The 25249-nt window shown below is 54.6% G+C and overlaps 1 protein-coding gene across 45 annotated transcripts; it reads left to right on the top strand.

Moving 5' to 3' along the window:
- The first annotated feature begins 390 nt into the window (after window positions 1–390).
- Window positions 391–19750, top strand: TNNT1 (troponin T1, slow skeletal type). 45 transcript variants are annotated; one of them, XM_028839966.2, is made up of 14 exons: window positions 391–444; window positions 3276–3318; window positions 3420–3433; window positions 3735–3758; window positions 3977–4009; window positions 4922–4943; window positions 7807–7870; window positions 8402–8518; window positions 8745–8822; window positions 12238–12351; window positions 13037–13146; window positions 17873–17963; window positions 18094–18134; window positions 19609–19750. In XM_028839966.2, the coding sequence occupies exons 2-14, from the start codon at window positions 3287–3289 to the stop codon at window positions 19652–19654; spliced, it is 786 nt and encodes a 261-aa protein (XP_028695799.1). In that variant the 5' UTR covers window positions 391–444; window positions 3276–3286; the 3' UTR covers window positions 19655–19750. The 45 variants fall into 45 exon arrangements, with proteins under 45 accessions (XP_028695799.1, XP_077838073.1, XP_028695802.1 ...); XM_077981947.1 differs by having other exon boundaries at window positions 17825–17963; XM_077981985.1 differs by lacking the exon at window positions 3977–4009 and adding an exon at window positions 1489–1583 and having other exon boundaries at window positions 399–444.
- The last annotated feature ends 5499 nt before the right edge of the window (window positions 19751–25249 follow it).

The following is a 25249-nucleotide window of genomic DNA, read 5'->3' as shown; positions in this document are numbered from 1 at the left end:
GACCACGGTAGAAAGAGGGAACGGAGAGAAGAAAACAGAAAACATTCCTTATAGCCCATTTGTCATTAGTAGGTCCTCCAAGGACCTACTGTGGGCCGGGCGTGGGGACGTCAAAGCACAGGGAGCTATAAGGGAGGTAGCTGCAGCACCATGAGACCTGGGGGTGGGGTGGGGGTGGGAGCGGGGCTCCTGGGCCGTGCAGATGGGGTTAGCATGGGGTTGGGGAGGGGCCTGCGGAGGCTTTTGGACTCTGAGTGTGGAGCCAGGGGCAGCGGGGCTGTCTCTGAGCTCCCAGACTTGTGTTTGAGCAATGGAATTCTCTCCCCCTCCCTCTCCCTTCGGGGCGGGGCCAAGCCTCCCAGGGCCAGCTATAAACTCCCGGTAGCTTCAGTGCCCTCAGCAAGGCTCAGCCACGAGCTTCCCAGCATCTCAGACACAGCCTAGGTAAGGGGCTCTGCGGGGCCCTGTGGTCTCCAAAGACTGTGTCCTTGCGGGAGGGGGCAGGAGGTGGGTGGGGAAGATGTGGGGTATGGAGAAATGGTGCAGAGGTAGGTGGGGCAGACAACTGGAAGTCTGGGAACTTGAGAGGCTCAGACTTCAGGGGGACTCAGGATAGAGGGGAAAATACTGGGATTTGTGGGTCACACAGATCCGAACCCGGGGTTGCCAGGACTTGGGTGTCCCAGAACAAAACCTCCTAGGATCTTGGGGTTCTGGGAATCTGGGGGAAATCTCAGCAGTCAGGGATATCTGGACTTGGAGGTCAAACAGTCTGGGTGTCAGGATTTGGGGACTCAGACTCTGAGGGTATCAGGAATTGGGGGTGGGTCTCACAATCTGGGGTTTTAGGAGTGGAGGCCTCGGAATCTGAGGTATTATGATAGAAAGCACGAGAACTTGGACTGTCATTATCTGGGTATCATGAATTGGGCCTCCGAGGTTAGGTATCAAGATTTTGGGGGTCTCATATTCTTGAGGTTTCAGAATTTAGGTCCCAAGACCTGGGAGTGGTCTTAAGATGTCCCGGCCCATATCTGGACTATCAAGAACAGCTGTGAGGACTCGCTGGTCTCAGAAACATGGGCATCACAGATTGGGGTCTCAGAATCTGTGGGTATTGGGATTTGGGGCTAGGCACCCTGTGGCCTAGGGAATCTCAAAGACTTTGAGGTCCAAGAATATAGGGGTCCGGGTGAGGTCTGTGGACAGAAGGTGCCCTTTATGCTCCTGCCCCCTGCATGATGTATGGGAAGGTGAAAGGGGAGACAGGTGGGGAGGAAGCCAGCCAGCGGGGAGGGGTGAGTGGGAGAGGGGATGAGGGTGACTAATTCTCCCAGAAGCCCCCCTTCCTCAAATCCCTTCTTAGGAAATGTCCTCTGTCTCACCATCTATGACATCCCCCCGAAATAGCTCCTGGGGGTGGGGCAGCTATTGTCTTCAGGCCACTGTCCCTTCTCAAATGCCTCCTCCTAATCCCAGCTGGATCAGGTTCCCATGGACTTGTCATAAGACAAAAGAGGACAGCTGTGAGGAGGGGGCAGGGTCTGCAGCCTCCTGGCTGTGCCAGGACCACACCTACCAAGGTCTGTCCTCATGCGTGCTTTAGGACAGCCAGCCCCCTCCCTCGGACCCAGGAGTCCAGACCTGAGCCCTCCTCCCTCAGACGCAGGAGTCCAGGTCCCCAGCCCCCTCCTCCCTCAGACCCAGGAGTCCAGACCCCCAGCCCCTCCTCCCTCAGACTCAGGAGTGCAGACTCCCAGCCCCTCCTCCCTCAGACCCAGGAGTCGAGACCCCCAGCCCCTCCTCCCTCAGACCCAGGAGTCCAGACTCCCAGTCCCTCCTCCCTCAGACCCAGGAGTCCAGGCCCCCAGCCCCTCCTCCCTCAGACCCAGGAGTCCAGACTCCCAGTCCCTCCTACCTCAGACCCAGGAGTCCAGACTCCCAGTCCCTCCTCCCTCAGACCCAGGAGTCCAGACTCCCAGTCTCTCCTCCCTTAGATCCAGGAATCCAGGCCCCAGCTCCTCCTCCCTCAGACCCAGGATTCCAGACCCCAGCCCCTGCTCCCTCAGACCCAGGAGTCCAGACTCCCAGCCCCTCCTCCCTCAGACCCAGGAGTCCAGGCCCCCAGCCCCTCCTCCCTCAGACCCAGGAGTCCAGACTCCCAGCCCCTCCTCCCTCAGACCCAGGAGTCCAGACTCCCAGTCCCTCCTCCCTCAGACCCAGGAGTCCAGACTCCCAGTCCCTCCTCCCTCAGACCCAGGAGTCCAGACTCCCAGTCCCTCCTCCCTTAGATCCAGGAATCCAGGCCCCAGCTCCTCCTCCCTCAGACCCAGGATTCCAGACCCCAGCCCCTGCTCCCTCAGACCCAGGAGTCCAGCCCCTGGCCTCTCCTCCCTCAGACTCAGGAGTCCAGACCCCCAGCCCTTCCTCCTTCAGGCCCAGGTGTCCAGCCCCTGGCCCCTCCTCCCTCAGAACCAGGAGTCCAAGCCTCCATCCCCTCCTCCCTCAGACCCAGGTGTCCAGGCCCCAGCTCCTCCTGCCTCAGACCCACAAGTCCAGACCCAGAAGTCCAGACCCAGGAGTCCAGGCCCCAGCTCCTCCTCCCTCAGACCCGGGAGTCCAGACTCAGGAATCCAGGCCCCCAGCTCCTCCTCCCTCAGACCCCGGAGTCCAGACCCAGGAATCCAGGCCCCCAGCTCCTCCTCCCTCAGACCCAGGAGTCCAGACCCAGGAGTCCAGGCTGCAGCTCCTCCTCTCTGACCCAAGAGTCCAGCCCCCAGCCCTCCTCCCTCAGAACCAGGAGTCCAGGCCCCTGGCCCCTCCTTCCTCAGATCCAGGAGTCCAAGCCTCCATCCCCTCCTCCCTCAGACCCAGGTGTCCAGGCCTCAGCTCCTCCTGCCTCAGACCCATGAGTCCAGACCCAGGAGTCCAGACCCAGGAGTCCAGGCCCCCAGCTCCTCCTCCCTCAGACCCAGGAGTCCAGACCCAGGAGTCCAGGCCCCCAGCTCCTCCTCCCTCAAACCCCGGAGTCCAGACCCAGGAATCCAGGCCCCCAGCTCCTCCTCCCTCAGATCCAGGAGTCCAGACCCAGGAGTCCAGGCCCCCAGCTTCTCCTCCCTCAGACCCAGGAGTCCAGACCCAGGAGTCCAGGCCCCCAGCTTCTCCTCTCTGACCCAGGAGTCCAGCCCCCAGCCCCTCCTCCCTCAGACCCAGGAGTCTAGGTCGCCCCCTCCTTGGGGCCCCACCCCACTGGGCCTCTTCTCTCTGTTTCTTAGGCCGCACCAGGATGTCGGACACCGAGGAGCAGGAATATGAGGAGTGAGTGCCGCACTGGGAGGGGTTGGGGCGTGCAATGGTGGAGAGGCTCTCCCACCCCAGGTCTAACTCTCCCCTCCCTCTTTCCCCACACCCGTCCGCAGGGAGCAGCCGGAAGGTGAGTAGGGAGTGGGCCGGCCCCTTGGGATGGAGACACCCCCAGGAACTCTTGGGACGGGAGGCGAGGCTTGTGTCACCCTGGCGGGGAAGGGGCAGCTCAGCCCTCGGGCCCTCGCCCGCCCTCTCCGGGTCTGGAGCGTCTCCCCGTGCCATCCCTGCACCGCCAGGGGGCACATGCCCAACGCAGCCGAGGCCAGAGGGACCCCCGGTCCAGCAGAGGCTGGAACCTTGGTCTCTGGCCACTCCCCGCACCCCTGCCCGAGCTCCTAACGTTTTCTCTTCTGTGCCCCCATCTCCAGAGGAGGCTGCGGAGGAGGAGGAAGGTGAGGTCCCGGACTCCGCAGGTCTGGAGCTGGGGGCGGGGGGCTGGGGGCGGGGACGCTGGGCCCGGGAGGAGGGGGCGGGACGGGGCTCCCGACGGCCTCGGCTCCAGGTCCTCTAACAGCCTCTCCCGTCTCTCCCTCTCTCCCCCGCCGCGCCCGGGCGTGGCCGCTCCCCCCTCGCTCCCCACACCCTCGCTGCTCCTCCCGCCCCTCCCCAGCCCCCGAAGAGCCGGAGCCGGTGGCAGAGCCAGGTAACCGCGGCTGCTTCGCTTCCCGAGACCGATGTCGGGGGCCCGGGGGGACCCCCGATATCCTCGGGCTCCAACCTCCACGCCCACCCTTCCCTCCCTCCGCCCCCATAACCCGCCCCCAGGCCCGGTCCTTTAAGCCTCTGAGAGCTCCTGCGCCCTCTCGGGGCCGGGAAGGGAAATGGCCCTGCCGTGGCTTTAACCCGTTCCCTTCCTTCTTTTTTTTTTTTTTTTTTTTTTTTTTTTTTTTTTTTTTTTTTTTTGAGACAGGCTTTAACCCGTTCCCTTCCTTCTTAAAGGGACCGACACCCAAGCCTTCTTCCCCAGTCTGGAGGAATCTTTATAGAAGGGTTGGATGTTTGCGGAGAAGCACCACCCCGTCACCCTCATCTTCGCCTCCGACCTTGCCTGTTATTTTCTCCCCCATATACATTCAAAGGTTGGGGCTTGGAATTTAGGATTGCAGAGGAGGCTAGCCCTGGGAGTCAGGGTCTCCAAGGTGGGGGTGGAGGGCCAGCTGGGGAGAGAGCTCTGGGGTCACTGAATAAAGACAGAGGTTGGCCCTCCCCGCACTGCTGGGTCTTAATGGAGGAGGGCAGGCCCTCTGGGCATATAAATAGAGAAGGGTCTGGGGGTTTGCACTCCTGGGAATGCAGACAGCGGCGGTGGGGGGTCCCCACACCAGTTCTGAATGTATATCTGATGCGTGTGACCCTCTTCCTCCTTTACAGCCTCCCTGACTTTCCTTCCCTCTTTTCTTCTTCCCATGCCCCTCCTCTGGAACTGGACTCCGGAGTCCTTCCCTGGGCTCCTGGGGGCCGAGGCTTGGGGGGTCCCTCCCCAGGGTGTGTCAGGCCTAGTCCCTCTCCTCTAAACTCTTGCTAATTATCTCTTTGTATCCCCCACCACCAACAGAAGAGGAGCGCCCCAAACCAAGGTGAGACCCTACAGGGTGGGGGGCCCCAACCATACATCTTCCTAAATATTCCCTCTATCCCCAGAGATAGGGTGTGAGAAAGGCAGAGATGGAGGGAGGAAATTGAAACAGCAGTCAACATTTCTCCACCTCCTTCTTCCTCCCCCTCCTCCCTCCCCCTCCTCCCTCCCCCTCCTCCCCCTTCCCCTCTCCTTCCTCCCTCCACCTCCTCTCCCTCCTTCCACCTCCTCCTCCTCTTCCTCTTTTTCCCTTTCCCCTTCCCCTTCGTCTTCTCCTCCTTCATCATCGTCATAGTCTCCACTCTATTACCCAGACTGGATTGCAGTGACCCAATCCTGGCTCACTGCCTGGACATCATGGGTTCAAGCAATCCTCCCATCTCAGCCTCCCGAGTAGCTGGGACCACAGGCATGTGCCACCACACCTGGCTTTTTTTTTTTTTTTTTTCCTTTTTGTAGAGCTGAGGTCTTGCTATGTTGCTCAGTTTGGTCTCGAACTCCTATCCTCAAGCAATTCTCCCACCTCGGCCTTCCAGAGTGCTGGGATTACAGGCACAAGCCACCATGGCCAGCCAGTCTGTTTCCTTCTTTCCACCCAATGGTCCCTCTTCCCCTCGCGCCTTTACCATCACCCCAGCCTCCTCTCTGGCCTCCTCGCCTCCAGCTTGTGGCTCATCCTCCTCCATGACTCCAGAGAGACCTTTAACACCAGCGCTAACCCCGCCCCTCCTCTGCTCAGAATCTTTCCTCAACTCCCCACTACCCTTAAGACAAGTCAAAGCAACTAGCCTGCATTCAAAGCCTTCCCCATCTGGCTCCAGCCGAGCTCTCCAGCATCTCCCTTCCCCACTGACAGACACACAGTATTTCATGGTTCTCTAGCCACGCCGTGCTTTTATACCCCGAGCCTTTGCACACACTGTGCCCTCTGCCTGCATAGTGACAGGTGGGAGGATCGCTTGAGGATAGGAGTTCAAGACCAGCCTAAGTAACAAAATGAAATCCCCCGCATCCCTACAAAAAATTTTTAAAAATTAGTCGGGCACAGTGGCACACACCTGTGATTCCAGCGACTCAGGAGGCTGGGGAAGGAGGATTGTTTGAGCCCAGGATTTGGAGGCTGCAGTGAGCTGTGATTGCACCACCGTATTCCAGCCTGGGCAACAGAACAAGACCGTCTCTAAAACATAAATAAAAATAGGGGAATGGGGCTGGGCGCAGTGGCTCATGCCTGGAATTCCAGCACTTTGGGAGGCTGAGGGGGGCAGATTACCTGGGGTCAGGAGTTTGAGACCAGCGTGGCCAACATGGTGAAATCCTGTCTCTACTAAAAATACAAAAAAAAAATTAGCCAGGTATTGTGGTGGGCATCTGTAATCCCAGCTATTTGGCAGGCTGAGGCAGGAGAATTGCTTGAACTGGAAGGCAGAGGTTGCAGTGAGCCAAGATCGTGCCATTGCACTCCAGCCTGGTCGACAAGAGTGAAACTCCATCTAAAAAAAAAAAAAATGGAGGGAGGGAATGGACTGACAGGGATTCCAAGGCAAAGGGACAGAATTTGGGGATTGTTGGGGCAAGGGGAGGGAAGCAATGGGGGCAACCCCTAAGGGTCTCTTGGGCTGGGGAACAGAGTGGACAGTGGGGCTGCCATCTCCTTCTCAGAGAAGATGGTGAGCTCCATCAGGACGTCGTGTGTGGGAAGGTGGGAAAAGTTCAGGAGATACCTGCTAACTTGAGTCTGGGGCTTAGGAGAGAGTCTGGGCCAGAGACACTTGGCGAGTCCTCAGCAGTTGACGATACCAGAAGTCATTGGAGTGAATGGCATTGATGATGAGAAAAGGGAAAAGGGAGGCTCCCTGGCAGCTCACGGGGGTGTGGGGGGCCAGGAGACAGGGATGGAACAGCCCCGGGGGTGGGAGGCAAGCCAGTATTTATTCCTGTAAAATATGGTGAGCCGTATTGTCTTCCCACACATGACGCCCCGAAGGAGCTCATCAACTTTTCCAAGATGGAGATGGTAGCCCCACTGTGCACTTGGCTGCCTGGCCCAGAGACCACTGGGGATTGTCCTCACCTCCTCCCTCCCCTTGCCCAGCGACCCCTAAGTCCTGTCCCCTTCATCCTGGAATCGCTCTTGGTTGTCTCAGAAACCCAGAAAAGAGAATTCCAAGGAAGTGGCAGGAAATCAGAGCAGGCTGAAGGCTGAACCTCAGAGCAGCACCACCCAATAGAATAGATGGCAAGACACACACATCACTTACAATTTCTTACTAAAGGCCGGGCACGGGGGCTCACGCCTGTAATCCCAGCACATTGGGAGGCTGAGACAGGCAGATCGCCTGAGGTCGAGAGTTCAAGACCAGGCTGGCCAGCATGGTGAAACCCCATCTCTACTAAAAATACAAAAATTACCCAGGTGTGGTGGCAGGCGCCTGTAATCCCAACTACTCGTGAAGCTGAGGCAGGAGAATTGCTTGAACCTGGGAGGCGGAGGTTGTGGTGGGCCGAGATGGCACCATTGCACTCCAGCCTGGGAGACAGAGCAAGACTCTGTCTCAAAAAAAAAAAAAAAAAAAAAAAAAAAAAAAAAAAGCTTGCTAGGCATACTTTTAAAGTACAGCAACAACATAGGAAAATTTAATTTTCATAGCACAGTTCTAAAAATCTGTTACATAAATTTTTATCATTTCAACATGTAATCAGCATAAAACATGATTCTGTGCGTTTCACTGACAGCCTGCCTCAGTTGGGACCCTCCACGTTCAGGGGGCTGGCGGCTACCTCACCAGGCAGCGCATCCCGGAGGTGGGAGGTGGCTCAGGGAGGTCGGGCCACTCATGGTCTCTATGTTTCCGTCCACCCAGCCGCCCCGTGGTGCCTCCTTTGATCCCGCCAAAGATCCCCGAAGGGGAGCGTGTTGACTTCGATGTAAGTGTCAGAGACCCCTCCCCAGGCGCAGTTGCTAGTCTTCAAGGGGCTTTTGTTTCAATCATGAAAAGGCGCCGGGCTGGGCCGCGGTGGCTCACGCCTGTAATCCCAGCACTTTGGGAAATTGAGGTCAGGAGTTCGAGACCAGCCTGCTCAATATGGTGAAAGCCCGTCTCTACTACAAACACAAAAATTAGCCGGGCGTGGTGGCGGGCCGTCTGTAATCCCAGCTACTCGGGAGGCTGAGGCAGGAAAATCGATTGAACCCGGGAGGCGGAAGTTGCGGTGAGCCGAGATCACGCCATTTCACTGCAGCCTGGGAGAAAAGGTCCCCACTCCCCACTCCCCACTCCCGTCTTTGGGCAGCTCTGTCTTTGCAAGAGCTGATTAGTGTCAAACACGAGGCATTGCTGCCACCTGCTGGACACCACCTGGGAAACGGTCCAGTTCACCGTCCTGCATGGGGGAGGCGCTGGGAGGCCGCTGCCCTCTCCAGGGTCTCCCAGGACTGACTCCCCGTGTGTCCTGCAGGACATCCACCGCAAGCGCATGGAGAAAGACCTGCTGGAGCTGCAGACGCTCATCGACGTGCATTTTGAGCAGCGGAAGAAGGAGGAAGAGGAGCTGATTGCCTTGAAAGAGCGCATTGTGAGCCGAGAGACCGGGTGCCCCCCAGTCTTCCTCTCTCTCCCTTGCATCTTGGGAGATGCAGATAATGGTTTTCCTTCTAGTACAGAGCTGAGCCTGAGGCTTTCAGGAATTCATCCAAGTCGGTGGCCACACTCCAGCCTGTTTATCTCCACTCTTCACCCACTCTGGGGAGGGATGACTGGGGGTACGTCCCTGCACCCCTTTATTCTTCTCCGTTCCCCAGGAGCGGCGCCGGTCGGAGAGAGCCGAGCAACAGCGCTTCAGAACTGAGAAGGAACGCGAACGTCAGGCTAAGCTGGCGGTGGGTGCCTGCCCTGCCCTGGGAGTCCAAATGTTACTTCTTCAGCCAGATGCCCATTTTGTTGTTGTTGTTATTATTATTACTATTATTATTATTTGGAACTGAGTCTAGCTCTGTCACCCCGGCTGGAGTGCAGTGGTGTGATCTCAGTTCACTTCAGCCTCCGCCTCCCAGGTTCAAGCAATTCTCCTGCCTCATCCTCCTGAGTAGCTGGGACTACAGGTGCTCCCCATCACGCCCGGCTAATTTTTGTATTTTTAGTAGAGACAGGGTTTCACCATGTTGGCCAGGATGGTCTCGATCTCCTGGCCTCGTGATCCACCTGCCTCAGCCTTCCAAAGTGCTGGGATTACAGGTGTGAGCCACCGCGCCCCGGCCTATTATTATTATTATTGTTGTTGTTGTTATTTTGAGACAGAGTTTCACTCTCGTCACCCAGGCTGGAGTGCAATGGCGCGATCTCGGCTCATTGCAACCTCCGCCTCCCAGGTTCAAGCAATTCTCTTGCCTCAGCCTCCTGAGTAGCTGGGATTACAGGCCTGCGCCACCACACCTGGCTAATTTTGTATTTTTAGTAGAGACGGGGTTTCTCCATGTTGGTCAGGCTGGTCTCGAACTCCCAACCTCAGGTGATCCGCCTGCCTCAGCCTCCCAAAGTGCTGGTATTATAGGCATGAGCCACCACACCCGACCTATTATTATTATCTATGTATTTATTTGGAGGCAGGGTCTTGCTCTGTCACCCAGGCTGATGTGCAGTGGCGTGATCCTAGCTCACTACAGCTAGGACCTCCCGGGCTCAAACGATTTTCCCACCTCAGCCTCCAGAATTGCTGGGACTACAGGCATGCGCCACTCTGCCCGGGTATTTTTTTTTTTAATTATTATTTCAATTTTTTTGTAGACACAGCATTTTGCCATGTTGTCCAGGCTGGTCTTTAACTCCTAAGCTCAAGCAATCCAGCTGCCGTGGCCTCCCAAAGTGCTGGGATTACAGGCATGAGCCACCGCACCCAGCCTGGATTCTCCATTTTCTTCTTTTTCCTTTTTTTTTTTTCGAGACAGTCTTGCTCTGTCACCCAGGCTGGAGCGCAGTGACGTGATCTCGGCTCATTGCAACCTCTGCCTTCTGGTTCAAGTGATTCCCCTGCCTCAGCCTCCTGAGTAGCTGGGATTACAGGCACCCGCCATCCGGCTTGGCTAATTTTTGTATTTTTAGTAGAAATGGGGTTTCTTCATGTTGGTCAGGCTGGTCTCGAACTCCTGACCTTAGGCGATCCACCCCCTTGGCCTCCCAAAGTGCTGGGATTACAGGCATGAGCCACCATGCCTGGCCATTATTATTATTATTATTATTATTATTATTATTTGAGATAGGGTCTTTCTATGTTGCCCACGTTGTTCCCAAACCCTGGGCTCACGTGATCCTCTTGCCTCAGCCTCCCAGGTAGCTGGGATTACAGGCACAAGCCACCTGCCTGTCACCCAGCCGAGAAGGGGATTTTGCAGATGTGATTAAGTTAAGGATCTTGAGATGGGACAGTTGTCCTGGAATATTTGTGGGGAGGGGCAAGATCATCACAAGGGTCCTTATAAGAGGAAGGCCAGAGGGTCATACTGAGAGATTTGAAGATGCTACATGGCTGCCTCTGAAGATGGAGGTAGGTCCACGGGCCCAGACGTGCAGGCAAGCAGCTGGAAAAGGGAAGGGAATGAATTCTCCCCTAGAACCTCCAGAGAAAATTGGTTCTTGATTTCAGCCCAGTGGGACCAATTTCAGATGTCTGATCCGCAGAACTGTAAGATAACAAGCTTGCATTGTTTTTCTGCCACTAAGTTTGCAAATTATAGCAGTGATAGGAAACTAAGCTTGGGCACGGTGGCTCACACCTGTAGTCCCAGCGCTTTGGAAGACAAGTGGATCACTTGAGGCCAGTAGTTCACGACCAGCCTAGGCAACATGGTGAAACCCTGTCTCTACTAAAAATACAAAAATTAGCTGGTCGTGGTGGCACATGTCTGTAATACCAGTTACTTGGGAGACTGAGGCAGGAGAATCACTTGAACCCAGGAGGTGGGGTTTGCAGTGAGCAGCTCAGAGATTGCACCACTGCACTCCAGCCTGAGTGACAAAGGGAAACTCCATCTCAAAAAAAGAAAGGAAACTAATTCAGGTACGGAGTACTGGGTGTACAAAAAGCCTCATGTCCACCATAAGGAGAGGGGGCTCAGCCTGGACAAGCCACTATTTCTGGAACATGCAATGAAGAGTTTCTCAAATGTTGTAATTCCTTTGCTAAATATTCTAGAACCCCTTCCTCAGGCTCGAAGCCATCAGCCTCTTTATTTTTTTTTTGTTTTTTTTGTTTTTTTTTTTTTTGAGACAGAGTCTGGCTCTGCCGCCCGGGCTGGAGTGCAGTGGCGTGATCTAGGCTCACTGCAAGCTCCGCCTCCCGGGTTCACGCCATTCTCCTGCCTCAGCCTCCCGAGTAGCTGGGACTACAGGCGCCCGCCACCTCGCCCGGCTAGTTTTTTTGTATTTTTTAGTAGAGACGGGGTTTCACCGTGTCAGCCAGGATGGTCTCGATCTCCTGACCTCGTGATCCGCCCATCTCGGCCTCCCAAAGTGCTGGGATTACAGGCTTGAGCCACCGCGCCCGGCCGCCATCAGCCTCTTTAATCTCTCCAGTCCTTGGACTTATCACCAGTTACCTTCCTTGACCCCCTTAAAACAGACATTCTCATCTCCTGAGACTAAGGGCAACTGCGGCCCAGACAGGCTGAGCATCTGGAGTGAGGTCACATAGCAAAGTTCACTATTGGCTGTTTCAGGTTGGAGGCATGCAGAAAAAGCAGGCATTTCTCCTTCTCCTTCTCCTTCATTTCCATTTTTTTCTGGGGGGATATTAAGACCCAGGAAGGGGGCCGGGCTAACGTTTGCAATCCCAGCACTCTGGGAGGCTGAGGTGTTGCAGATCATTTGAGGTCAGGAGTTTGAGACCGGCCTGGCCAACATGGTAAAACCCAATCTCTACTAAAAAGACAAAAATTAGCGGGATGTGTTGGTGTGCGCCTGTAGTCCCAGCTACTTGGGAGGCTGAGGCAGGAGAATCACTTGAACCTGGGAGGCGGAGGTTGCAGTGAGCCGAGATCGTGCCACTGCACTCCAGCCTGGTCTCAAAAAAAAAAAAAAAAAAAAAAAAGCCCAGACAGGGGAAGGAACGTACAGGTGATCACACGGGAGACCTGGCCCCCAGGAGGAGACACCTGTCTCTCTGCTGGTTCTGATGTCCCTGGCCTGCTGATCCCTGTGCTCCACTCAGCACTGAATTGAGCCCCCGTCCTTCCCGTCCCAGGGCCCTCCTCCCTCAGGCCCAGAGGGGCAGCCATGAGGTTAACCCCTTCCTTCCCACAGGAGGAGAAGATGAGGAAGGAAGAGGAAGAGGCCAAGAAGCGGGCAGAGGATGATGCCAAGAAAAAGAAGGTGCTGTCCAACATGGGGGCCCATTTCGGCGGCTACCTGGTCAAGGTGAGTCAGCCTGCAGGAGCCTGAGGTCTAAGTTCTGAGGGGGAAGAGGCTTGGGGCCAGACCTCTGGTTCCTAATGGAGGAGGGTCTGGGGCCTGGACTCCTGGGTCTGAGGGAGGAGGGGCTGGGGGTCTGGACTCCTGGGTCTGAGGGAGGAGGGGCTGGGGGTCTGGACTCCTGGGTCTGAGGGAGGAGGGTCTGTGTCCTGGACTCCTGGGTCTGAGGGAGGAGGGGCTGGGGGCCTGGACTCCTGGGTCTGAGGGAGGAGGGTCTGTGTCCTGGACTCCTGGGTCTGAGGGAGGAGGGGCTGGGGGCCTGGACTCCTGGGTCTGAGGGAGGAGGGTCTGTGTCCTGGACTCCTGGGTCTGAGGGAGGAGGGGCTGGGGGCCTGGACTCCTGGGTCTGAGGGAGGAGGGTCTGTGTCCTGGACTCCTGGGTCTGAGGGAGGAGGGTCTGTGTCCTGGACTCCTGGGTCTGAGGGAGGAGGGGCTGGGGGCCTGGACTCCTGGGTCTGAGGGAGGAGGGGCTGGGGTCTGGACTCCTGGGTCTGAGGGAGGAGGGCCTGGGGTGCAGACCTGTGGGTTCCAATATGGAAGTGGTCTGTGGGATCTGACCTGTGGGTCCCGACATGGGGGTGGTCTGTGGGATGTGACCCCCAGTTTACTGTGCCCCCTCCCCAACCCTCAGGCAGAACAGAAGCGTGGTAAGCGGCAGACAGGGCGGGAGATGAAGCTGCGCATCCTGTCTGAGCGCAAGAAGCCTCTGGACATTGACTACATGGGGGAGGAACAGCTCCGGTAGGTGCTATGGGGGGCTCGGGGCTGCAGGGGCCTGGGTGTGAGACAGGGGGATAAAGGAGCTCACACCCACATCTGGGTGGGCAGATACCCCGGGTCTCAGCTCCGGTGCTGTGTGACTTTGGGCAAGTGGCTTCCCCTCTCTGGGCCTCTGCTGCCTTCTCTGTGAAACGTGTCACTGACAGAGAACCCACTTTTCGTGGCTGCCGTGGCCTGTAGCATCTGACAGGTGTTACCGGGGAAGCTGGACAAGATGACTTCCTTCCCGCCCAGTTTAGGAGATTTTAACTCTGTGATGTGCCCTGGAGCTCAGGATGGGCTGTGCCTTTCACCTAAATTCAAGCTAGGAATGCGGTGAGAATGTTCCAGCTGCGTCCCTCGCCTCTAGAGCCAGGACCGCCTGCCTCATGATAAGATAAGCCACAGGATGGCAGGCTGACGGGGGCTTGCTTCAGGAGCCCCCCTGCATCTCCGTGTTCTCTGGCCTGGGCTGTGGCTCAGAAACTTCAACCCACCGCAGAGTGGCGCAGTGATCGGGTTTGCCGCTTGCACCGAAAGCCCCTGCCCGGGGCTCAGTGCCAGCTCCGTCCGCTACTTTGTGATCCTGGGCACGTTATCTGACTTCTCTAGGGCTCCCATTCCTCACTGGCAGAATAAGGATGTAATTACATAATCGACCTCACAGAGCCGTGAAAGGGCAGTGAGATAGAAATAATAATTACAGGCTGGGCCTGGTGGCTCATGCCTGTAATTCCAGCACTTTGGGAGGCTGAGATGGGAGGATTGCTTGAGGCCAGGAGTTGGAGACCAGCCTGGGCAATGTAGTGAGACCCAATCATTAAAAAAATAATTACAGCAGCAGCTTCCTATGGAGGGTTTACAACCCTGTGAGGTAGATACTATTATTATCCTTGTGTTAACAGTGAGAAGCCTGAGGCACAGAGAGGTTAGGTAACCCTTCCAGGGTTGCCCAGCTAACAAGTGGAAGAGCTGGGATTTGAACCCAGGCAGTCTGGTGCAATAGTCCATACTCTTTGCTACTGTGCTGTAATGTGGCTTGATGGTAAATGTTTAACAGCTGCTCTCCAGGGGGCAAAACGTCTAGATTTAGCACGTGCCCATTCCCATGGTGTAAATACTTCCACCTTGCTCCTTTCAAACTATTGTATGAGGACACTGAGTGTGGAGTCGGGAAAAGATGTGCACCGCAGGCTCCTGGAAGGCCTCTGCGGGGGCGGTGGGCCGTCCTTCCTGTGCACATGATGCATGTAAAGTATTGTCAGCCAGGCGCGGTGGCTCACGCCTGTAATCCCAGCACTTTGGGAGGCTGAAGTGGGCGAATCACTTGAGGTCAGGAGTTCGAGACCAGCCTGACCAATCTGATGAAATCTCATCTCTACTAAAAATACAAAAATTAGCCAGGAGTGGTGGCTTGCGCCTGTAATCCCAGCTGCTCTGGAGGCTGAAGCAGGAGAATCACTTAAACCTGGGAGGTGAAGGTTGCAGTGAGCCAAGATTGCACCACTGCACTCCAGCCTGGGCGACAAGAGCAAGACTGTCTAAAAAAAAAAAAAAAAAAAAAAAAAAGGGTGAGGTGGGAGGATCACTAGAGCCTGGGAGGTCGAGGCTGCAGTGAACTGTGATCATGTCACTGCACTCCAGCCTGGGTGACAAAGTGAGACCCTATAAGAAAGAAAGTAAAGGAAAGAGGGAGGGAGGGAGGGAAGGAAAGGAAGGAAAGGAAGGAAAGGAAGGAAAGGAAGGAAAGGAAGGAGTAGGTTTTAGTCCAGGGCTGGTTTGGCAATTCTACAAAATCAGACACCCAGACTCCTATTTTTTTCTTTTTTTTTTGTTTTTGTTTTTTTTTTTTTGAGACAGAGTCTCGCTCTGTCGCCCAGGCTGGAGTGCAGTGGCCGGATCTCAGCTCACTGCAAGCTCCGCCTCCCGGGTTTTCGCCATTCTCCTGCCTCAGCCTCCCAAGTAGCTGGGACTACAGGCACCCACCACCTCGCCTGGCTAGTTTTTTGTATTTTTTAGTAGAGACAGGGTTTCACTGTGTTAACCAGGATGGTCTGGATCTCCTGACCTTGTGATCCGCCCATCTCGGCCTCCCAAAGTGCTGGGATTACAGGCTTGAGCCACCGCGCCCGGCCTATTTTTTTCTTCTCACTCACTACTTTTAGCCCAATAGTTCCATCCTCAAAATCACTCATAGTCCAATATGGCTGCTAGAGCTCCAGCCATCACATTTATGATCCAAGCAGCAGAAAGAAGATGTAAGAGAAGAACCACACAGTCTTTTTTGGAAGCCCTACCTGTAGGGTCCAGCCCCACAGGGTCGGTGGGATTTCTCCCCATGTGCAGAGACGAGAGATTGTAGAAATAAAGACACAAGACAAAGAAAAGACAGCTGGGCCTGGGGGACCACTACCACCAAGACGTGGAGACCGGTAGTGGCCCCGAATGCCAGGCTGTGCTGTTATTTATTGGATACAAGACAAGGGGGCAGAGTAGGGAGTGTGAGCCATCTCCAGTGATTGACAAGGTCACGTGAGTCACGTGTCCACTGGACAGGGGGCCCTTCCCTGTTTGGCAGCCGAGGAGGAGAGACAGAGAGAGAGAGGACACAGCCTATGCCATTATTTCTTCATATCAGAGGTTTTTAGTACTTTCACTAATTATGCTACTGCTATCTAGAAGGCAGAGCCAGGTGTACAGGATGGAACGTGAAGGCGGACTAGGAGCCTGACCACTGAAGAACAGCATCACAGGGAGACGGTTAGGCCTCCGGATAACTGCAGAGGTGGAGGTCTTCTCTAAACTCCCCGGGGACAGGGGAACTCCCTTTCCTGGTCTGCTAAGTAGCGGGTGCTTTTCCTTGGCACTGACGCTACCGCTCGACCACGGTCCACTTGGCAACGGGCATCTTCCCAGATGCTGGCGTTACCGCTAGACCAAGGAGCCCTCTGGTGGCCCTGCCCGGGCATAACAGAGGCTCACACTCCTGTCTTCCGGTCACTTCTCACCATGTCCCTTCAGCTCCTATCTCCATATGGCCTGGTTTTTCCTAGGTTATGATTATAGAGCGAGGATTATTATAATATTGGAATAAAGAGTAATTGCTACAAGCTAATGATTAATGATATTCATACATAATCATCTATGATCTATATCTAGTATAACTATTCCTATTTTATTTATTTTATTATACTGGAATGGCCCGTGCCTTCGGTGTCTTGCCTCGGCACCTCGGTGACTTGCCTCCCACACCACCCAGTGACCTAGTTTCATCCCATCAGCCACCCCTGCCTGCAAGGGAGATTGGGAAGAGTAGTTTTTCAACTCAGCCTATGGCACAAGATTCTATTTCTAGAAGAAAGGGAGAAGGGCTAACAGGTAGGCAAGCAGCCATCTCTTCCACAGTTTTATTTCCATATCTTCTAGAGAAGGAAACAGGATTCTAAAGGAAGTCACTTGACATATTCATAAACCAGAGAATGGCATGGCTGGGATTTGAACCACGGGCTTCTAACTGCAGAGCCTGGGTTTGCTCTTTTCTTTCTGCCTTTTCTTTCCCCCTTCCCCTCCCCTCCCCTCCCCTCCCCTCCCCTCCCCTCCCCTCCCCTCCCCTCCCCTCCCCTCCCCTCCCCCTCCCCTCCCCTCCCCCTCCCCTCCCCTCCCCCTCCCCTCCCCCTCCCCTCCCCTCCCCCTCCCCTCCCCCTCCCCTCCCCTCCCCCTCCCCTCCCCTCCCCCTCCCCTCCCCTCCCCTCCCCTCCCCTCCCCTCCCCTCCCCTCCCCTCCCCCTCCCCTCCCCTCCCCTCCCCTCCCCTCCTCTCCCTTCTTCTCCCCTCCCCTCTCCACTTTCCTTTCTCCTTTCTCCTTTCCTTTCCTTTCTTGCATCTTGCTCTGTTGCCCAGGCGGGAATACAGTGGTGCCATCACAGCTCACTGCAGTTTTGACCTCCCAGGTTCCCTCCGCCTCAGCCTCCCAAATAGCCGGGACCACAGGGGAATGCCACCATGCCTGGCTAATTTTTTTTTTTTTTTTTTTTTTTTTTGAGGCGGAGTCTTCACTCTGTCGCCCAGGCTGGAGTGCAGTGGCACCATCTCGGCTCACTGCAAGCTCCGCCTCCCGGGTTCGCGCCATTCTCCTGCCTCAGCCTCCCGAGTAGCTGGGACTACAGGCGCCCGCCACCGCGCCCGGCTAATTTTTTGTATTTTAGTAGAGACGGGGTTTCACCGTGTTAGCCAGGATGGTCTCGATCTCCTGACCTCGTGATCCGCCCGCCTCGGCCTCCCAAAGTGCAGGGATTACAGGCGTGAGCCACCGCGCCCGGCTAATTTTTTTTTTATTTTTAGCAGAGGTAGGGTCTTCTATGTTGCCCAGGCTGGTCTCGAACTCCTGGCCTCAAGCGATCTGCCCTCCTCTGCCTCCCAAAGTGCTGGGATGACAGGCGTGCGCCACCGAGCCTGGTCTCTTAACCGTGACACCCTTCTCTCCCCTTGGGAAATGCGAGAGCTCCAGCTCGGATATGGAGAAAGCGGGCACAGATCGTAAAACTCTTGGCCTCCAATAATAACATATGGTGCCGGCAACGCTGAACTCACAGTCTTGCTGTGTGGCTTTGGGTGTTCCCACACCTCTCTGGGCCCAAGTTCTTCTCTGTCCCTGGGCCTAGGGCCTGGCCTGCCTGGCTGCCTCCATCACAGCCCTCCTGCCCCACCAGGGAGAAAGCCCAGGAGCTGTCGAACTGGATCCACCAGCTGGAGTCTGAGAAGTTCGACCTGATGGCGAAGCTGAAACAGCAGAAATATGAGGTGAGACCCAGCTCTGCAGGGAGGAAGGGTAGGGCTGGGCTGGGAGGGACCAGCAAGTTCTGTGCAGGGTTGGGTGGCCCGTCCCGACGTCCCCACTGGCTGTCCCAGCATCTGCTTTCTGCTTCCACAGATCAACGTGCTGTACAACCGCATCAGCCATGCCCAGAAGTTGTGAGTGTGATCCTGTCTCGAGCCCTTGCTCTCGTCCCCACCCTCCCGCGGACTCTCAGGCCTCTCTTTCCTCCCTCTGTGGGCTCCATCCCCCACTGCCTCTGGGTTTCTGCCCCTTTCTCTTTGTTCTTCCTTCTCCGTCTTCCTCTCTCTGCTCTCGGAATCCTGGGTCTCAGTCCCTTTGTCTTTTTCCTTTCTTATTTTTAGTTTTTGAGAGGGAGTCTTGCTCTGTTGCCCAGGCTGGAGTGCAATGGCGCAATCTCAGCTCACTGCAACCTCCATCTCCTGGGTTCAAGCGATTCTCCTGCCTCAGCCTCCCAAGTAGCTGGGATTACAGGCATGCGCCACCACGCCCGGCTAATTTTTGTATTTGTTTAGTAGAGACGGGGTTTCCCCATGTTGATCAGGCTGGTCTCGAACTCCTGACCACAGGTGATCCGCCCACCTCGGCCTCCCAAAGTGCTGGGATGACAGGTGTAATCCTGAGCCACCGCGACCAGCCCCTTTTCCTATGTTCCTCTAAATCCACGGCCGGGGAGGGGAGGGCCAGTCTCATTCCCCGGAGGACACTGGGCAGCGTCGGGAGGCATTCGGCTGTCACAACTGGAGAGGGGCCACAGACATCTAGAATGCAGAGACCCGCATGCTGCTCAGCGTCCTACAATGCCCAAGACAGGGCCCCACACAGCAAAGAATGATCTGGCCCAAATGTCTATGGTGCTGAGGTTGAGAGGGTCTTCTCTTTTTTTTTTGAGACAGTCTCTCTCTGTCACCCAGGCTGGAGTGCAGCGGCGCGATCTCAGCTCACTGCAACCTCTGCCTCCCTGGGGTTCAAGCGATTCTCCTGCCTCAGCCTCCTCAGTAGCTGCGATTACAGGCGCACGCCACCGTGCCCGGCTAATTTTTGTATTTTTAGTAGAGACGGGGTTTCACCACATTGGTCAGGCTGGTCTCAAACTCCTGACCTCGTGATCCGCCCACCTTGGCCTCCCAAAGTGCTGGGATTACAGGCGTGAGCCACCGCATCCGGCCGAGAAGGTCTTCTCTGAATCTCTCTCTCTGTTTCTCGACTGATGTCTTCCTTCCTCCCTCCTCTCCCTCTCCCTTCTCCTTTTCTCCTGTTTCCTGTCTCTTTCACCCCAGCCCTTCCTGCATGTTACCTACCCAGGCCCAGATCACCCAACCCTTCCTCCCCCTACGCTGGCCCCTGACTCATAAACATTCATCAGCTCCGCCATGAACACCCTGCATCACCCCCAAATGTCAGCTCCCACGTGTCAGTGAGGCCTTTGGCCACCAGCCGCTGCCCCCCAGTCGTAGAACCCAAAAGAGATGACAGCTGTTTTGCACACGGCTTCCTCTGGGCAGACAGGGCTAATATTTTGGGGGATGGGCTTCCTGAATTGAGGGCCTGGGGCCCATTTCAGAGGCTGGAGGGGCCCCTTCTTCCTGATACCACCTCCTTCTTCTACAGCCGGAAGGGGGCAGGGAAGGGCCGCGTTGGAGGCCGCTGGAAGTGAGGACGCCGCCCCGGACAGTGGCCTGCTCTTACCCACCCGGGAAGCCTGGGAGTGTCAGTCCCTTCGGTAGCTTGAAATAAACGCTTCCCTCAGACACCTGCTGGGTTCTCTGATGTTATTGTTGTTGATATGCGGCTGGTCTCTCGTGGTTCATTGACTTCTTATTACCAACACGCCATTGCTTGAAAGAGTGTCATCAATAATAATCATTAGAGTATGGCAGACTGAACCTTCACTCACTGCTGGTGGGAATGGAAAATGCAACAGCTTTGCAAGCAACCTGGCGGTTCCTCAACAAGTGAAGCCTTTCCACAGGACCCAGCCGTTCCCCTCCTAGATGGATGTCCGAGAGAGCCAAGAACCTTTGCCCACACAAAAGCTTGCACATGAATTTCTTAGCAGCATTTTTATTTTTAATTTTTTTTTTTTTTTTTTTTTTGAGACGGAGTCTCGCTCTGTCGCCCAGGCTGGAGTGCAGTGGTGCGATCTCAGCTCACTGCAAGCTCCGCTGCCTCCTGGGTTCACGCCATTCTCCTGCCTCAGCCTCCTGAGTAGCTGGGACTATAGGTACCCGCCACTGCGCCCGGCTAATGTTTTTGTATTTTTAGTAGAGACGGGGTTTCACCATGTTCGCCAGGATGGTCTCGATCTCCTGACCTTGTGATCCGCCTGCCTCGGCCTCCCAAAGTGCTGGGATTACAGGCCTAAGCCACCACACCTGGCCTTTATTTTTAATTTTTAGAGACAGGGTCTTGCTCTGTCACCCAGGCTGCAGTGCAGTGGTGTGATCATGGCTCACTGCAGCCTTGAATTCCTGGGCTCAAGTGATCCTCCCACATCAGCCTTTGAAAGTGCTGGGATTACAGGCGTGAACCACTGCACCGGCCGCAGCATTTTTATTTATTTTTTTATTTTTTATTTTTTTTGAGATGGAGTCTTGCTCCGTCACCCAGGCCGGAGCGCAGTGGCATGATCTCGGCTCACCACAACCTCCACCTCCCGGGTTCAAGCAATTTTCCTGTCTCAGCCTCCCAAGCAGCTGGGACTACAGGTGCCCGCCACTACGCCTGGCTAATTTTAGTATTTTTGGTAGAGATGGGGTTTCACCATATTGGTCAGGCTGGTCTCAAACTCCTGACCTCAGGTGGTCAGCCCGCCTCGGCCTCCCAATGTGGTGGGATTATAGGTGTGAGCCACTGCGTCTGGCTTTTTTTTTTTTTTTTTTTTTTTTAGACAGAGTCTCACTCTGTCACCCTGGCTGGAGTGCAGTGGTGCGATTTCGGCTCACCGCAACCTCTACTTCCCAGGTTCAAGCAATTCTCCTGCCTCAGCCTCCCAAGTAGCTGGGATTATAGGCGCCTGCCACCACTCCTAGCTAATTTTTATATTTTTAGTAGAGACGGGGTTTCACCACGTTGGTCAGGCTGGTCTCGAACTCCTGACCTCAGGTGATCCGCCTGCCTCAGCCTCCCAAAGTGCTGAGATTACAGCTGTGAGCCACCGTGCCCAGCCCACTGCATTTTTCTTAATAGCCTAAAGGCAAGCAACTCAAATGTTCATTAACTGATGAACATACATTGATAAACATACGTTGGTTCATCCACACAGTGGAATGTTGTTTAGCCACAGAAAGGAATGAAGGGCTGACATGTGGTGTGACATGCATGAACCTTGAAAACATACTAAGCGAAAGGAACCAGACATCAAAGACCACATATTATATGATTCCATTTGTATGAATTTTCTAGAATAGGCAAATCCATAGAAGCAGGAAGGAGGTTCGTGTTTTTGAGGGGCTGGGGGACGGTGGGTAGAGATGACGGCTAAAGAGAATGGCGTTTCTTTTTCGATGACAAACGTGTTCTGGAATTAGATAGTGGTGACAGTTGCACAACCTGTGAATATACTGAAAAACTCTGAATTGTCCTTTAGATGGTACATCTTATGATATGTAAAGTATATCCAAATTAAGAAATTCAGGCCGGGCGCGGTGGCTCAAGCCTGTAATCCCAGCACTTTGGGAGGCTGAGACGGGCGGATCACGAGGTCAGGAGATCGAGACCATCCTGGCTGACACGGTGAAACCCCGTCTCTACTAAAAAATACAAAAAACTAGCCGGGCGAGGTGGCGGGCGCCTGTAGTCCCAGCTACTCGGGAGGCTGAGGCAGGAGAATGGTCTAAACCCGGGAGGCGGAGCTTGCAGTGAGCTGAGATCCGGCCACTGCACCCCAGCCTGGGCGACAGAGCAAGACTCTGTCTCCAAAAAAAAAAAAAAAAAAAAGAAATTCAAAAGCAGGTCAAGTGAGGTGGCTCCTGCTTATAATCCCAGAACTTTGGGAGATCGAGGCGGGAGGATCTTTTTTTTTTTTTGAGATGGAGTCTCGTTCTGTCGCCCAGGTTGGAGTGCAGTGGCGCAATCTTGGCTCACTGCCAAGCTCAAGGCAGGAGGATCTCTTGAGGTCAGGAGTTCGTGACCAGCCTGGCCATCTCTAGGAAACCCTAGCTCTACTAAATTACAAAAAAAAAAAGAAAAAAAAAATGAGCTGGGCATAGTGGTGCCTGTAATCCCAGCTACTCAGGAGGCTGAGGCAGGAGAATCGCTTGAACGGTGAGGGGGGGGGGGCGTTGCAGTGAGCCGAGATTACACCTCTGCCCTCCAGCCTGGGTGACAGAGCAGGACTCCATCTCTCACACACACACACAAAATGCAAAAGCACATTTAAAAAGTGACACGTGGCCGGGTGCGGTGGCTCAAGCCTGTAATCCCAGCACTTTGGGAGGCCGAGACGGGCGGATCACGAGGTCAGGAGATCGAGACCATCCTGGCTAACACGGTGAAACCCCGTCTCTACTAAAAAATACAAAAAAAAAACTAGCTGGGCGAGGTGGCGGGCGCCTGTAGTCCCGGCTACTCGGGAGGCTGAGACAGGAGAATGGCGGGAACCCGGGAGGCGGAGCTTGCAGTGAGCTGAGATCCGGCCACTGCACTCCAGCCTGGGCGGCAGAGCGAGACTCTGTCTCAACAAAAAAATAAAAATAAAATAAAAAAAGAAAAAAAGAGACCAGGCGCTGTGGCTCATGCCTGTAATCCCAGCACTTTGGGAGACTGAGGCGGGTGGATCATGAGGTCAGGAGATTGAGCCATTCCTGGCTAACATGGTGAAACTAAAAATACAAGAAAATTAGCTGGGTGTGGTGGTGGGTGCCTGTAGTCCCAGCTACTCAGGAGGCTGAGGCAGGAGAATGGCATGAACCCGGGAGGTAGAGCTTGCAGTGAGCTGAGATCACGCCACTGTGCTCCAGCCTGGGCGACAGAGTGAGACTCCATCTCAAAAAAAAAAGAAAAAAAAGAATTGAGCTTCTGGCCTGGGATGTGGGCTTCTACCTGTAATCCCAGCACTTTGGGAGGCCGAGGTGAGGGTATTGCTTGAGGCCAGGAATTCGAGACCAGCCTAGGCAACATAATGAGACACCATCCCTACCAAAAAATACAAAAACTTAGCCAGATGCGGTGGTGTGCACCTGTAGTCCTAGGTACTTGGGAGACTGACACAGGAGGATGGCCTGAGCCCGGGAGTTTGAGGCTTCAGTGAGTTATGATCACACCACTGCACTCTAGCCTGGGTGACAGAGCAAAACCCTGTTTCAAAATAAATAAATAAATAAGGCTTCTTCTGCCCTTCTGTGTTACTTCCAGCTATAAGGTCACTTGATGAGCACAGCATGATTTCTCGAGCTGCAGCCATCACGTCCACTTTCTAAGAAGGAGGAGGGCAGAAGAGAAGACCAGAAATGGGCAGCCTTCAGCTGAATCAGCCCCTTTGATGAAGCCTTTCTGTTCCTTTTTTTTTTTTTTTTTTTTTTTGATGGAGTCTTGCTCTGTCGCCCAGGCTGGAGTGCCGTGGCGAGATCTTGGCTCACTGCAACCTCTGCCTCCTCGGTTCAAGCGATTCTCCTGTCTCAGCCTCCTGAGTAGCTGGGACCACAGGCATGCGTCATCATACCCTGCTAATTTTTGTATTTTTAGTAGATATGAGATTTCACCATGTTGGCCGGGCTGGTCTCGAACTCCTGACCTTGTGATCCATCCACCTCGGCCTCCCAAAGTGCTGGGATTCTAGGCGTGAGCCCCTGCACCCTGCCTCGACGAAGCCTTTCTGGAAGCTCCGCCCAACAATGTTCATTTCCATGTCATTGGCTTCCTCTCATTGCAAAGGAGACTGGGTCTCCACGTTGTGCTTTAGCTAGCTGGGTGCTTTACTATTCCAAATAAGATTTCCATTGTACTATTGAGGATGGAAACGATAGCTGTGGGCAGACATTAGCAGTCTCTGACACAGTCTACCCTTTTTGTTACACAGCACAAATATGTAGATCCTGAACACAGAACATACTTGCTTCCCAAGAACAAGAACCCAGGTTCTTGGAGGTCAGACCAGGTTCATGGAGGTCAGACCAGGTTCTTGGGGTCAAGCCAGACCCTTTTTTTTTTTTTTTTTTGAGAAGGAGTCTCACTCTGTCACCCAGGCTGGAGTGCAGTGGTGTGTTCTCAGCTCACTGCAACCTCCGCCTCCCAGGTTCAAGCAATTCTCCCGCCTCAGCCTCCTGAGCAGCTGGGAATACAGGCACGTGCACCACACCTGGCTAATTTTTTTTATTTTTAGTAGAGATGGGGTTTCACTATGTTGGCCAGGCTGGTCTCGAACTCCTGACCTCGTGATTCACTCACCTGAGCCTCCCAAAATACTGGCATTGCAGATGTAAGCCACTGCTCCTGGCCAAGCCAGACCTATTAGTCAGGCTTGGGTGTGTCTCTGGATGGGTTAGCATCACATAAATAAAAAGACAAGTTATCTGGCTGGGCATTGCAAAGTGCTAGTATTACAGGCGTGAGCCACCATGCCTGGCTGTGCTTATGCTTGTACATGTCCATGTAAACATGTCTATGTACATTTTCATGACTGTGATCGCTTATTTGTGGGGAACACAGTTTGGGATATCTCATCTGCCCGACCCACCCAATGAACTGTGGGATGTGTTCTCACCATTAGCTCTATTAGCAATCTTTACCTGGACTGCCATCCTTAGACTTTTATTTCTACTTAAAAAATGGTATCCCACTAGAATGGTTAAGAATTCCAGCTCTTAGGCCGGGCGCGGTGGCTCAAGCCTGTAATCCCAGCACTTTGGGAGGCCGAGGCGGGCGGATCACAAGGTCAGGAGATTGAGACCAAAGTGAAACCCCGTCTCTACTAAAAATACAAAAAATTAGCCGGGCGCGGTGGCGGGCGCCTGTAGTCCTAGCTACTCAGGAGGCTGAGGCAGGAGAATGGCGTGAACCCAGGAGGCGGAGCTTGCAGTGAGCCGAGATCGCGCCACTGCACTCCAGCCTGGGCAACAGTGTGAGACTCCTTCTCAAAAAAAAAAAAAAAAAAAAAAAAAAAAGAATTCCAGCTCTGAGCTGGGCGCAGTGGTTCACACCCATAATCGCTGCACTTTGGGAGGCTGAGGCAGGTGGGTCACTTGAGGTCAGGAGTTCAAGAACAGCCTGGCCAACATGGTGAAACCCCATCTGTATAAAAAATACAAAAATT

The sequence above is a fragment of the Macaca mulatta genome, chromosome 19 (genome assembly GCF_049350105.2).
Source record: "Macaca mulatta isolate MMU2019108-1 chromosome 19, T2T-MMU8v2.0, whole genome shotgun sequence".
NCBI lineage: Eukaryota > Metazoa > Chordata > Mammalia > Primates > Cercopithecidae > Macaca > Macaca mulatta.
This window is presented reverse-complemented; position numbering and strand designations above follow the sequence as displayed.

Bases quoted from the DNA above. Each gene is read 5' to 3' on its own strand.
- TNNT1 (XM_077981943.1), top strand. From the start codon at position 1,594: ATGCGTGCTTTAGGACAGCCAGCCCCCTCCCTCGGACCCAGGAGTCCA. The intron at 4,944-7,806 runs GTGAGACCCTAC...CCGTCCACCCAG, and splicing joins GAGGAGCGCCCCAAACCAAG to CCGCCCCGTGGTGCCTCCTT. The intron at 8,823-12,237 runs GTGGGTGCCTGC...TCCTTCCCACAG, and splicing joins AACGTCAGGCTAAGCTGGCG to GAGGAGAAGATGAGGAAGGA.